Source organism: Eupeodes corollae, chromosome 2 (genome assembly GCF_945859685.1).
Source record: "Eupeodes corollae chromosome 2, idEupCoro1.1, whole genome shotgun sequence".
NCBI classification, from domain to species: domain Eukaryota; kingdom Metazoa; phylum Arthropoda; class Insecta; order Diptera; family Syrphidae; genus Eupeodes; species Eupeodes corollae.
This window is the reverse complement of record NC_079148.1, coordinates 140,722,185-140,735,981: the sequence shown is the minus strand read 5'-3', so window position 1 is coordinate 140,735,981 and position 13,797 is coordinate 140,722,185. Positions and strand designations below refer to the sequence as shown.

Here is a 13,797-nt window from a genome sequence, read left to right as displayed (position 1 = left end):
ACTTGAAAATGCCATTTTAATTACATAAGCAGAACTCTTGTAATACTTGTAAATGATTTTTGAACTTTTTCAATACGATTTTTCTAAACTATCTACAACTGATCATACAGGCCTTAAGCGTATTCCAAAAAGGAATGTACAAGTGAAATAAGTGCTGCTTTAAGCTAGGTAAGAATTATAGATAAGAAAAATTTATTTTTGAAAAACCAGGCATTGAATTAGCCTTTGCTATACAATATAACCAACGTGTAAGAACAAAATTAGTATTTTATCATTTATCTTTCACTTTCAATAATCTCTTAAAAGCAACTTTTGAAATATTATAATTTAAGCAGTTTTGAATGTAAAAAAATGAAAATGTGATTATATTTAGCAAAAGAAAAAAAGTTTTGCACCAATTTAGTATTTTATTTTATATCTTCTTAGACCAAATTCATCACCCGAAAATTTGGACTCATTTAATTTTTTTTTGACAACTGTACGAAACAAAACAATAATAAATAAAATGCACGACTGGGTGGCAAGAATTTGTTCCTGTATGCAAACAGTCTGTTTAAAAAAGTACCTACACAAGATTTAAAAACATACCTGTTGTCTTCAAAGATATAAATGCCATTTGATTTGTGAAAAATCTTGTGATCCATCCCAAGACACAACTCATCCCGGAAATGAAAAATACTTATAAGCATACTTAACGAAAACAATTATTGTTTGTGTATTCAACTAGTTTGTTCAAAGCTTTAATTTCATATTAGAGTAACCAGGATGGAAAATAAATCATCTAAAGATAAGAAAGAGGAAGAACATGTATGTTTAAATTGTAAGGCGATCGCCTATTGAGTGTGTAGTTAAGTAGGTGTCTAAAACGAATAAGGAATAGTTCATTGGCGTGCTCAACTTTATGCAGATAGATAGATAAAGACATGTTTATGATGATATTGAAGAAATGTTATTGATAGGTAGAAGGTGCATTCGTAAAAAATGTCGAACTCGAGATTTAAATTAAACATGACATTATGGTGGTACAAAAAGTACACATGTAGGTCCCCTCGATTCCGTCCGTCTATCTGTCTTCGCCATTAGGTCGTTAAGTTGAAATTTAAAAATAAAGGCTTAAAGCTGACTAAAAATAACAATAGTAATACAAGTATTTTGGTCAAAAATACTTGTCAGCTTAAAGCTGACTAAAAATAACAATAGTAATACAAGTATTTTGGTCAAAAATCGAAAATTAAAATTTTATCAAAAATGAACGGACAGATTTTTTATAAATTTTCTCTACATTTTCTTTTCTTAGTTTTTTTTCAATTAAAAATATGTTTTTGTATTGCTCCAGAATTTTTTATTTTGTTTTTAAGTTTGCTAAAATAATAATAAACCGATTTCAATATTTTTCTGCACAAGGTCTTATACTGGTTCAATAATACTTGATGATTAAAAATATCATCGTTTTTATTCTTGATTTTTAGAATTATATTAAACATTTTGTTTTCGAACGTTAAACAGGTAATCATTTTTTTCGAAATTGCAATGTAAAATGTATCTGGCTCAAAATCACCGAAATTTGTATATTAATAAACTTTGAGATGGCAGCGCACAGAATTATATACTTTTTTAGTAAGAAATATCTTAGAGCAACCATCAGCTCGGGAACGTTTTTCTAAGTTTGATAAAATTAACAAGAATAAAGCAAAGCACATGATTGAGGATTTGTTTAATAACATGGGTATATTATGTATCAATATTAAATAAGCAATAATGAAAACAATACATAAAAAATCTTGTACAAGGAAAATACGTAAAATCATGTCCGGGATCGTTCCCGAAATGACCGTTCACGAAATGACGATTTCAAATAAGAGCGCCTTCGATTATACGCTGCCATCTTAAATTCGGTCTTGTTTTTGTCAATAGGAACATATTTGAGGTTTCTTCGTTACTTCGAGTCGTAAAAAAGATTTTCATCAATAATTAAATGTAATAAATGCGTTTACCGATTGACAGAATGTACGCTCTACGAATAATGAATAGAAAGGTACTTAACATTTAGATATAATTTATTTGACGATAAATACTCTGACAGCCGGCTTTGTTATTGTTCTCTTCCTCTACTGACGTTTGACACCGAATGGCTGCATTTACATTTCACTGAAATGTATTGTGTGGTATTGGACAAACTATTTTTGCATTTGTATAGTTAAAAATAAATAAACTTTTAGTATTCTTTCTAAAACTAGATTTTGTATACAAAATACGGTGTATTAAGTAATTACAGGGGTTAAATAATCTACATTTTTCAATCATGTTTTGGTCTTGTTGTTGAAGATTGTACATTAGGACGCGTTCCCGAAATGGTATTCTATGCGTGCATATTGATTTCATTTAAAATTCAATGTATTAATAAATTACATTGTTTGATAGACAAACAAAACAGGTTAGTTTTAGTATGTTATTCATTTTTTTCTCAGATTTAAGACATTAAATTACTGGCAAATCTATATTGACAAGCTCTAAATAACTGCATATTAAAAATATTTTTAAACTCAAATACAAATGTTATTTATGAACATTAATAAAAAAAAAAACCGTCTTACGATTTTCAAAAAGAAATTTAGACAAATTAAGGTTTTTTAATGACGTTTATGTTTTTGATAACAAACTAATTTTGCAGGAACATTTTTAAATTTTAAAATACATTACATATTTGTAAACAAACTGTTTGGATACATGAGCAAGTTCGTATGATCTAGTCGTGCATTTTATTTATTTACAACTTTTTACTTTCACTAGAGTATATGAATAACTTTCTAGCAAACCAACAAAATCTGGCGCAATTTTTGGAAGCTGTAGTGATAAGTCATTATGAACAATAATTTTTTTTTAAGAAAAACAGGGTTAATGTTTACTTATTTTCAAAATACATTAGTTTACGAGATTTTAAAAACGATAAAATAAAAGCCTTGCGAGATTTTGAATTGGGTGAAGCTTGTCAATATTTATCAAAATACAGAAAGTTTCAAGATTCTGATAATTGTTGTTAGAAATAAATTTTCTGTTCAAATTTTGTATTTTGTACTAAGAACTCATAAAAAGGTTAGATTGTTCCAACTTAGCATGGGAATTAAGGCAATTTCACTTAAGTACATTTTTTTTCTGTTCCTTAAATTCATATTAAATGGATGGATAATCTGGTTTCTGTGGATTTCATGACATTGAGTTACATTCTTGCAGAACTGTAGTCCAGTTTTAAAAAAATACTTATAGATAAGTCCCTATTATACAGTACAAAAATGACTTTTAAATATATTGTATCGATGCACCTTGTGTCATGTGGATTCCAGATCAAAAATAATACCAACAATTTTAAATAAACAAGTCTTTTGTAAGTGTTCCTTCATTTTGATCTAAGTTGTAAATCACTATGAACTAAGTGAATATAAGGTTTCTAAATTAAATAATTTCAAAATATATCTAAACTTTAAAGAAAAAATGTATCTATTCTTTTGACCAGAGCTGTATATGCATGCATACATTGAACATGATTTCTTTTTAATTAATTTTGTTTGATTTAAACTTCGATCCAATTCAGATGACCTAATTTTGGCCCCAATAATTCCCCCAATTCTAAACAAACAAAAAAATAAAAAACATATCCAACGAAATTGCAATTACTGCACCCTAAATAATTTACATATGTACCAAACTTTTCCTATCGGCAGAAATTCCCTTGACCCTATATAACAGTTCTTTAACTTAGAGTACGTATATTCGTAAATATTCAAGAGAGTGGAATAAGGTAGGCGTATTAAATGTGGTTGAAGTATCATGCACTAAATTTCTTCCATTTTTGTTGTTTTTTTTGTATTTCATTTTCTTCCACACTTCAATGTTAAAAATATAATCCCCATTTTTTCTTGTATCTTGATGATTTTTAGAAACTTTTACATATCCCGGTCGCCCTCGCATATGTAAAATCTAGGTTAGATTAAGTGCAAAAACCTTGAGTGTTTTTTTTTTTAATGACAACAACACAAAAAATAACATAAGGTAAAGTTAGATACCTTTGTATATTCATATCTTATATGTGTAGTACCTACCTACCTTAACCATTGTTTTTATTATACAAAAATATCATGACATCTATACATGTATCTAAGTACATGTAAAATATTTGTGTTAAGGGAAAAAAATGTTATCCTGTTTAAGAACCCCACCTACACTAACTTTTTGAACATAAAAACGTTTATGACAGTTTAAGTTCACACTGTCCCTTTAAATTTAACTCAAAAATAGTTTTTAAAAATACATTATCAGAACCTTTTGCTAAGAGGTTATGTGTTTTATATGATTGAACAAGATGCCTTAAATAATGTAAGTACGCACCAATTATGCAAGATGTCAGGAAAAGTTATAACAGATTTATGATTCATTGTGCTTCCTATGTTTTTTTTATTTGTAAGTTAAACGAACTCCAGTAGGGGATTCAAAATCAGAAATGTCCAAGAAAAGCTAGACGAAATTTACTTTAGTGAACAGACAAGAAAACCAAAAGATTTTAATTGTTTTTGAGGACCTTGCATCAACCTTAACCATTTGTGGGAAATCAAAAAAAAAAAACACTCTTTGAATGTGAATTGTGTTACGTATGTTTTAAAGTGATACGATATCAAAGAAATTTCTTATTTTTACATTTTTTTAATGATTTTGTTTAGTATGAATATTATAAGTAATTACTGCAATTTTTTATTTGGATCTGCTCTTTAAGTCCTCTTAAATATGGACTTGCCCTTATCACATGGAAAGTCCTAGTTTATTTTAATTTTAATTCAAAAAAAAATATTTCAATCAAAAACTCATAACTTTATTGTATTGTAAAGTATTTTGTTGATACTATTAAATAAATTAGTGCAAACGTTATCAACTTTTTTGGGTCAAATTCATTAATTTACAAGTTCAATTGCAGATTAGAATCCAGAAGATTCAATTGCTAGGTATTTTTAGTTTGGTATATGAAAAAAAAAAAACAATGAGTAATAATTGCGCTTGCCGAAATATGATTTTATATATTTAAAGTATTGAATTCTGTCTGCCTTTTCAGCTGTACGCTAGATAAAAACTCTTTCAAACACAAAGTTACATAAAAACATATGTGTATAAATTTAAAATATTCATCCGTAAGTTGAAAATATTCAAAATAATCGCCAAAAAAGTCTAAGTCACTGTATTCATCTGTTTTTTTTTTTTTAAATACTGCCAATCAAAATAAACTTAATTTATGTATGAAGTTTGAAGTGTTGTGAAGAGTGTTTTTGCAACAACATTGGTGATATCTTTGAATCTTTATACATATTTTCAAAATTCAGTTAAATAATTTTCGATATTGCATTAATTTTATTAAAAATGCTCATAAGCTGTTATTAAGATACCTGTAAAAATAAATAAATTGGGTGGTACAACAGTCCGTTGAGAAATAGGTCCTAGTGACTTACAACCTTCAACTATTCCTGTGTGCGAGTACTGTTGTCAGGGATGGATGGGACCTACAGTTTTTAAGCCCTTTTCATGACAAGAATTATTGTTGGAGAATTTGTCAATTCCTCACAAAAGGCAGTACCAGTGAAAAAACTTTAGATAATATAGGCAGGGATCGAACCCTAGACCTCTGGCACCACAGTCCAACGCACAATCCATAATGCCACGGGTATTTACATGATACCATTCCTATATACTCGTACAATTTTAAGAAAAAAAGCTATGAAACTTTTCACATTAAAAACGTTATCGTAGATAAAAAAGTACAAATATGTTTGTCACATTGAATTTTGGAATCATGTTGAAGAAAATTGCAAAATAATGTTGCAAACAGTCATTTTAAACTATTTCCTTAAAAGTTCCTTTCGTACTGAGACTGGTTGTGATTCCTTATTTCAAAAATCTGTTGTATCAAAGAGTTTTCATTTTCTATTATCAGCCCATTTAATACAGAATTCTGACCAACCCCAATTAGTAGTGTAGAATTTTGTAGTACAAAACTTTGACATACAGTATGAAAAATACGTACCGTTTTATGGACCTTGGATCTTAGCTTTGTTTAGAGTTGATATTATACTCTACCTACTCTACTTTTAAACATACAAATACTTCCATCTCAAGCAATACATAACTGAAGTTTTCAACAATTGATGAAATATTTAGACAAATTGTATTGTGTAAATTGTAAAACTACAAACCGCATGTATTGTTTTGAAAACAAGTTTTGTTAATAGCTATTAGATAATTTCAAAAAATCATCGGTGAAAATTTTTGAAAAGCATAAATGAAAAGTTGCATTATACTCCCATAAGGTTGTAAAGTATGAAATCAATTATTTTAAAAAATGTACATACGTATAAAAATATATTTAAAAAAATATTCTTCAAATAAGTCTGATATTTTTGTAGAAAGTTGATTTATTTTGAAACAACCTATTGTTAAGGGTTTATCAATTTACTATATAGCAATTTTCTAAGGGATTCTACAATTTTAAATATTTCTTTTCGTTTTGCTAACTAACAAATTTCGTATTGCCTTTTATAATAAATAAGCAAAGCAAACACGTTTAAACGGAACTAATGGAATTCTCAACTGCCAATAATTGTTTCGATGTCGTGTGGAAAGTTGAAGTAGTCTTTCCGCTTAAATTTTGCAAATTATTTAGGGATAGCAACGAGAAAAAAACTTTTATTTTTTAACAACAAAAGCTCAAGGTGAACTAATTATTTTGTTAACACTAAAAACAAACACATGTACTCTATGTACATATGTTAAGATATTCCTTTTTTAATGTTTTAGATCAGTAATAAAGTAGATTTTTACGCTTTTTTAGGAAAATGCACCCTTAGAATATAAGTGAACAGGGCCGGATTGAGTGGCTGGCAACCGGGGCGGAAGCCCTATTTATTTCTTTGATTTCGTGCAGAATTTGTAAACGTTTTTCACAGCCAATACAGAGCGGCACCAAACTCTGATTGAGAAATTTTCGGAGAAGAAAAACGGTCAATTTTTCGTCTTGAAAAAGTTCAGCGACCTTCGTTGGCCTTGTCGAGCTGAATGCTACGAGGCCTTAGTCAACGGCTATTCGGAAATCGAAGAATCTCTGACCAGCATATCTTCCAATAAAGAGCAAAAAGACATCGTGAGGAATAAGGCAACGCACCTTCTATAGAAGATGAGTGGTCTTGAAACCGCTTTGTTAAAATATTTTGGAACGATATACTGGAGTGATTCAACGCTACAAACAAGATGTTGCAAGACCTGAAGATGATTCTTCAATCGGAATGATTTTGATAAATACGAAGAAGCAGCCAAAAAAATATCCCATACTGATGAATCACGCACCCGCACCAGAATGAGAAATTTTAGGTTGAATCCGCTTGATTACGGGAAAGCACAAGACGCAAATATTCACCCAAGGAAAAACACGAAGTGATTGACCAGCTATCCGTTTCTTTTACTGAAAGATTGCATGCCTATGAAGCTGTACGTTGAAGATTGGCTTCCTGAATCACATCAAGAAGATGGATGCTAAAAATTTGCACTCTGCAGCAGAGGCATTGGTGAAAGTGTATCCGGATGATTTAGAGCCTAGTCTTGGTAATAAGTTGGCTCAATTTGTGTCTTTAATCGACTCATACAAAAAGGAAAAGGACGCCTGAACTACTTTACTACCAAATTCTCGAAAGTAAAAATTTCATTCCCAAACCTCGAAATTGCATTGAGAATGTATTTGGTTTTGATGGTAATAAATTGCACTGGAGAGCGCTCATTTTCAAAAATGAAAATTTTAAAAAAATAGGCTGCGAACCACGATGGGACAAAACTGTCTATCGAAGCTAAGCATTGAAAGCCATTTATTCCGAGAACTGGATTTCAACTAAATCAGTAACGATTTTTTGTCAAAAAAAAGCTCGAAAGGTTCCGTTCGTTAACCCTATCATTTAAATTCAGATAAATCTTTTTCCGTTTATATTTATATAATGTGTTTGTTCAATACTAAAGGAATCTACTTGGTTTCACAATAAATTATTTATTTCGAGAGAAAAAAATGTATTACTTTACTTTGAAATAATTTAGGCGAGGGGGCCTCTTCTCCTTTATTTCGCCGAGGCCTCTGGACCTCTAAATTCGGCTCTGTGCCCACCTTTGTTCTTTTGCAGCTTTTAGAAAATTTTGAAGTTTAGAATATTTAAAACAGTATATTTTGAAGGATGAAGTATCACAACATTTTAAATTAACGCTTATTTAGCAAAACATTTTATAATTGTAACCACGTATTAAGATTCCTTAAATAAACATTAATTGTGTGTGTTCCTAGAATGTTTTAAGCTTGAAGACCATTTTTTATGTAAACATATCAATGTTTTGACTTTTTAATTTCCTTTTAGGTATTGTTTTCATAAATTTGTATATGTACATATATGTATAAAATTAGTTTCATACATTTAATGTTTAAAAAACAAATTAGCCAAAAACACACTTTGTACAGTACTTTGTGATGAAAAATTTGGAGTAACAGCATTATGGAAAACACTGATTTGTTCATACAGTATTTTGGCCAAACAGTATCATATTGTAGGGTACAAAATTCAGAAAATCAGTATTTCGACCACTTCTTGGCTGGTTAGAATTTTGAACTTCAGTATTTTACAATATTCGTAATACTCTACTATTAAACATACAATACTTGAATCTCAATCCGTATGTACTTCGACCACTATTGTTTTAAACAACACTGATGAAATATTGGAAAAAATTGTATTGTTTGAATTGTAAAACTGCAAGCATGCTTAATTTTAAGCTCTTCAAGAAAAACAGCTTTTATTAAAAGTTTTTATATGAAATAATTTTAAAAAAAAATAACATGGACGATTTTTCAAGTTGTATCAAAAAACTATACAATTCTAAACCATGTGGTAAGAGATTTTCAAAACTTTATTCAAATATAATTCAAAAGTGTTTAGCATTTTCAAGCATTATAATTTATTTTATTTTCCTGAGAGAGCGTCTCACTTCTTTTTGGTTTCAATTTATGCTCAGAATTAATTTTTTTAAACTTAAATTTTATTTTTTTGTCAAAAAATAAACAGAAAAAATGCAAGGAAGTATTTTTTTGTATTAAATTTCCTTTTTTAAACGTTAGCGCCAAAAAAACCATAATTATGTTGTGCACCAATTTTCTAAAAAAAAGTTATACTTAATTTCTATTTGGTTTTAGTTACGATTTCAAATTAAAGTTACTCAAACTTTTTCGAGTTTTTACAATAAAAAACAAACAAAATTATTTGTTAATAACAAAATCCCAAGATGCACTAATTAATTTTCAACTCAAAAAAATCTCATATTTTCAATACCCTTTGATACACCCCTTTTTTAATGTTTCGAAGCAGTTATAAGGTAGAATATGTGCCACTATTTTAGACAAACTCAATGTATATTTGCATCTAAAGGTTGTCTTTTTATATACATATATAACACTGCTGCACAGTGTCAAAAGTGCAAACGCCAAAAGTGTTTAAAACCTTTCGGCTTATTTGGACGGGTTAAAAGTTCAAAACTTTTTTTTAAAAAAGTCTGTCAAAAATAAATACTTTTCTCAAACACTAAATTTATTATGATATTTGAAAATGAAAATCAATGAACATGAGTAAAAAGAAATCATAAAGTCATAACTGAGGTCTTCAAAACATTTTCAGTTCACAGGAGTTTTTCTGAAATTTGTTACCCACTCAAATAAGTCCGTCAGGGACTTCATGCTCATGGACTTTTTATCCTGCACTATTTCATACTTTCTTTAATTTGTGTTGTGTTTTTTGTATTTAGTTTAAAATAAATTAAACTCCCTCTATTTGCATTACAAAAAAGTGCGTATACGCCCAGTGTTCTAGTTCATCAGTTCATATTTTTATTTTATTTAAAAATAAATACTTATTTTCCTGTTATTTAAGTTATTTTACACTTGATATAATTTATCAATAAAGTTATTTCAATACCATCAATCGGATAACTATCATCATAAACTTTACAGATTATAAATAAATGTCAAAAGAAACTTTCCAGGAAATTGCATCAAGTAAGTTACATGACATAATTTGAGTTTGACGGCTAAGTTAAAGTCAAAAGAATTTAATTTTTTCTCGAGAAAACCTTGACTTTAGTAACTTTTATATATACAAATGTCCATATTTTTTGTAGCAATCAAATAAAGAAAAACAAAGTCAACTACAAAATTATGTCATTTGAGTTTGCAGAATTCAATAAGTTGAATTCAGAATATTGTATTTATCAGCAAAATTGTATACTCGAAGTTAATGCATTTATTACAACATTTGTATGATGTGTGTTTTGTTTACTTAAGCAATTTAAGTTCTCTGTTTACATTAAGACCCACTTGTACCTACTCAAAAAAAATTTTGCCGGCTTTCAGTTTTCGAGAGCAAAACACTTAAAAAAATCAGAACACATTTACAAATACATAAAAGTTCAAAATATAATAATTCTGCCTCAACAAAAAAGAATTTGTAAAAAAATTAAAATCCCTTCATGTTTGTATACAGCAATGTTGTATAGGTATGGTTATGTTTGTGAAATAAAAATGTTTCAATTCAAATTTATTAGTCAAATTATTTGGTGAATGATTTTGAAATAGCTGGACAAAAAAAATATTGCTGCACTGTGAAGAAAGTTGATGGTAAGGAAAAAAACAAAAAAAACTAGAAACATAAACTCACCTCAAATCCTTTAATTTTATATATTTGATCATTAGTAACCAAATACACTAATGCTAACGGTAACAATGCAATAGCAGTGAAGAACAAAAAATACCGCCTGATGGCGCGCCAATATGTCTTGCTCGATCTCATTTAATTTGTAAAAATTCATGGAAGCACAGCAATTTCATTGCTCAGCCCCTCCTCAGCCCGCACCTTTTTATTTATATATTTGTATATTGTTGGTCAGTGTGTCTCACTCTCCGTTGTTGCAATATTCAATGAAAACGTACAAAAGCGTCAACGCTCTTCAAAAACAAAACAAAAATACAACACTTCAGTAAATACGCGTAAATTTTTAAAATGAGAGAAAACAAAAATACGCGTATTCGTATCTATTACCAGCGAGTAACGATAATAATGATGATGATGACGATGAAGAACAAATGAAGTCGAAATATGTAATTAACAATTTAGTTTTTATTTTTGTTTGGTTTGAGTTTGAGGCTATTAAAAATAGACGCACATACAAGACGCTTATATGTAGCGCTGTGCGGTGCTGCTGTTGGTGACAAATGAATATTCATATAATTTGAACCTAGATATCGCTTCGTTCGTCCGTCGAAACTATAGAAGAATGCGAAAAGTACAAAATATCTAAAACCACCAACAAAAAAAATGCTACAGAAAAGTTAAAACATAGAAAGACCGTTTTTGGAAGACCGATTTCGTAACACCCGGGTCGTGATTGAATTTTTCAACCACTGCGCTGGCTAATGTGTATTTTATTTTTATTTTTCTTCTAATTAAAAGAAAAAAGCAACGATGTCTTATTAAGTTCAATCAATTGGACATGGACTTAGACTTGATGTTGTTGTTATAGTCACTTATCAATTACTTATTCAATTCAGGTAATTGTTGTCTTATAAATAAAATGTTGACCTGTTTCCACTCCTTTCCTTTCTCTCTCTTTCTTTTTTGATGTAGTAATATTTTAGAGTTTCAAATTAATTTCTTTTTTATTGATTTTATTTTTTAAACAACAAAAATCACAACACTTTTAATGCTGCATCATCTCCACCGCCGCCGCCGTTAACGTTGCCACTGCCACTATTGCTGCCGACCGACGACACCGCACCGTGTGATGATGGGGTTGATTTGATATGATGATGGGGTGGTTTATTTTGGCCCACTGACATTACCGCATTAAGTGCATCTATCTGCAGGGATATAAAAAAGTGCGGTTATCCCCGAACATTCCCACTCGAAGTCCTCCCAAAAACAACAAAACAACTGAATTTATATAGGACTTTGTATTATTGAATTTTCACACTTCACTCTCTTCTCTCTCTTAGCTCAGAAAGTCTAAAGCAAATTTTTGTTTTTTAGTGAAACAGAAAACTGCACTCGCCTTGAAATATTATATCATAACAGAAATCCCTATTTTCTTTCTTGTTTTATTAATTTATGTTTCGTTGTTTTATTGTGTACAAAATTTAAATCAATAAAAAAACCTTATTTTCAGTAAAAAATGAAGAGGAACCGAAATTTTAAATGAAGAAAGGAGCTCTATCGTCAGTTTTTGTGGTTGTTTTTTTTTTTAAAGCGAGAGACGTTTCAGGAATCGCGATGAATTTCAACTGAGCTGAGGAATCAGAATGCTTTGAAGATTTAGCTACTAGTAGTTTGCTTTTGCTTTTGCTTTGGATTTGAGTTGAATCTGACAGAGTGTAAGTACTTTGAGAATGACGACCACGACGACTTCGGCTACGACGACGAGGCTGGTGGGAAGTTTATTTTGGTTTTTGATGTCGATAGCAATGGCAATAATAGCACATAGCAGAGCAGCACATGAAATGAGAAGTATGGCGAAATTGTGAAAGCTTTTTTGCGTGAGTTTAAGTTTGGATATTATGTGGTTGCCAAATTACAATATTATTGTCATTATTTGAGAGGGAGAGAGCGAGAGAATAAGAGAAAGAGAGAGAGAGAATAAGAGAGAGCTGTTAACAGTGGCCATTACAAGAAAAGCTTTTCCTACAATAGGATTGTAAAAAGTAAGTGCTGGAAAAAGTACCAAAAAAGTTAGATATATGAATTACCAAATATTTGTGCCTCTTAAACTTAAACCGATAGCCGAAGCTTGTGAAAAGGCGAAAAGGGGTCAATTTACTTTTGTATAAATATCTCGGAAACTCTATGTTTAACAATAAAAATGTTTAGTACATATTAGCTTATGAAATTCTAGCATTACAACAATTCCTTTCGTATAGGTGATAGATTTGGAGACAAATTAGGTACCACAAAGTTCTGGGTGTATTGCTTACAGTCAAAAATTAAATAAAATCAATTAAAGTACGGGTATAATTTTTTAATTATTTTCATTGTGTTAAACCTTATTTCCAAAAATAACGAAAAACGTCTGCTAGTTATTATATCAATAAAAAAAAACCTCTAGTTCAAACCTCTTAACTCTGTTTAAGCTCTAATAATAGCTTGAGATACTCTAGAAAGCACAATACAAAATTCAAGATAAGATCTTAAAAATTATATTTAGTTATAATGCAATAATAGTTAAGATATTCGAAAATGGTTAGCAATTCATGATTATAACGTTCATAAACATTTAAGTTCTAAAATGAAAATAGGTAGTGGATTTCTATTTACTTTTAGTGGCACCTATCAGCATGTTGAAGCATTGACGTAGAGGATGAAGATATTTTTGACATATTTAAGTGAACCTGAATTTCAGTTAGGGCTTTCATTTAAAACTTTATTCAATTAACAAGTCTAATCCAGGCAATAGTTGGTTCTTTGCCAAATGATAATGAGGGTTTTCGATAACTTTCTGACGGTCGGGGTTTATAACATTTTATTTATAATATTGTGTTTCAAACTTCTGTTTTCTAAAATTCTGTATTTTGTTTAGTCAAATAAGGCGAAAAAAGGGCAACCTCTTAATGAGAGATAAGTAAGGTGTTTATGCGTTCTTTTTGGTGATCAATGTGGTGTAAAAAGTCTCTTAAGATCTCGTGTTCGTGTCCTAAGTTAT

At 29.7% G+C, this 13,797-nt stretch overlaps 1 protein-coding gene across 2 annotated transcripts in view; it reads right to left on the bottom strand.

The window, feature by feature from the left end:
• The window catches only part of LOC129946090 (carbohydrate sulfotransferase 11), a 64,074-nt gene extending 51,556 nt beyond the window's left edge, over positions 1-12,518 (bottom strand). The window contains exon 1 of one of the 2 annotated variants that reach the window (XM_056056121.1): positions 10,767-12,518. In XM_056056121.1, coding sequence (XP_055912096.1) covers positions 10,767-10,898 — 132 coding nt within the window. In that variant the 5' untranslated portion in view covers positions 10,899-12,518. The remainder of the gene's footprint in view (positions 1-10,766) is intronic. The other variant, XM_056056122.1, reaches the window with a different exon arrangement.
• Between the last annotated feature and the right edge of the window lie 1,279 nt (positions 12,519-13,797).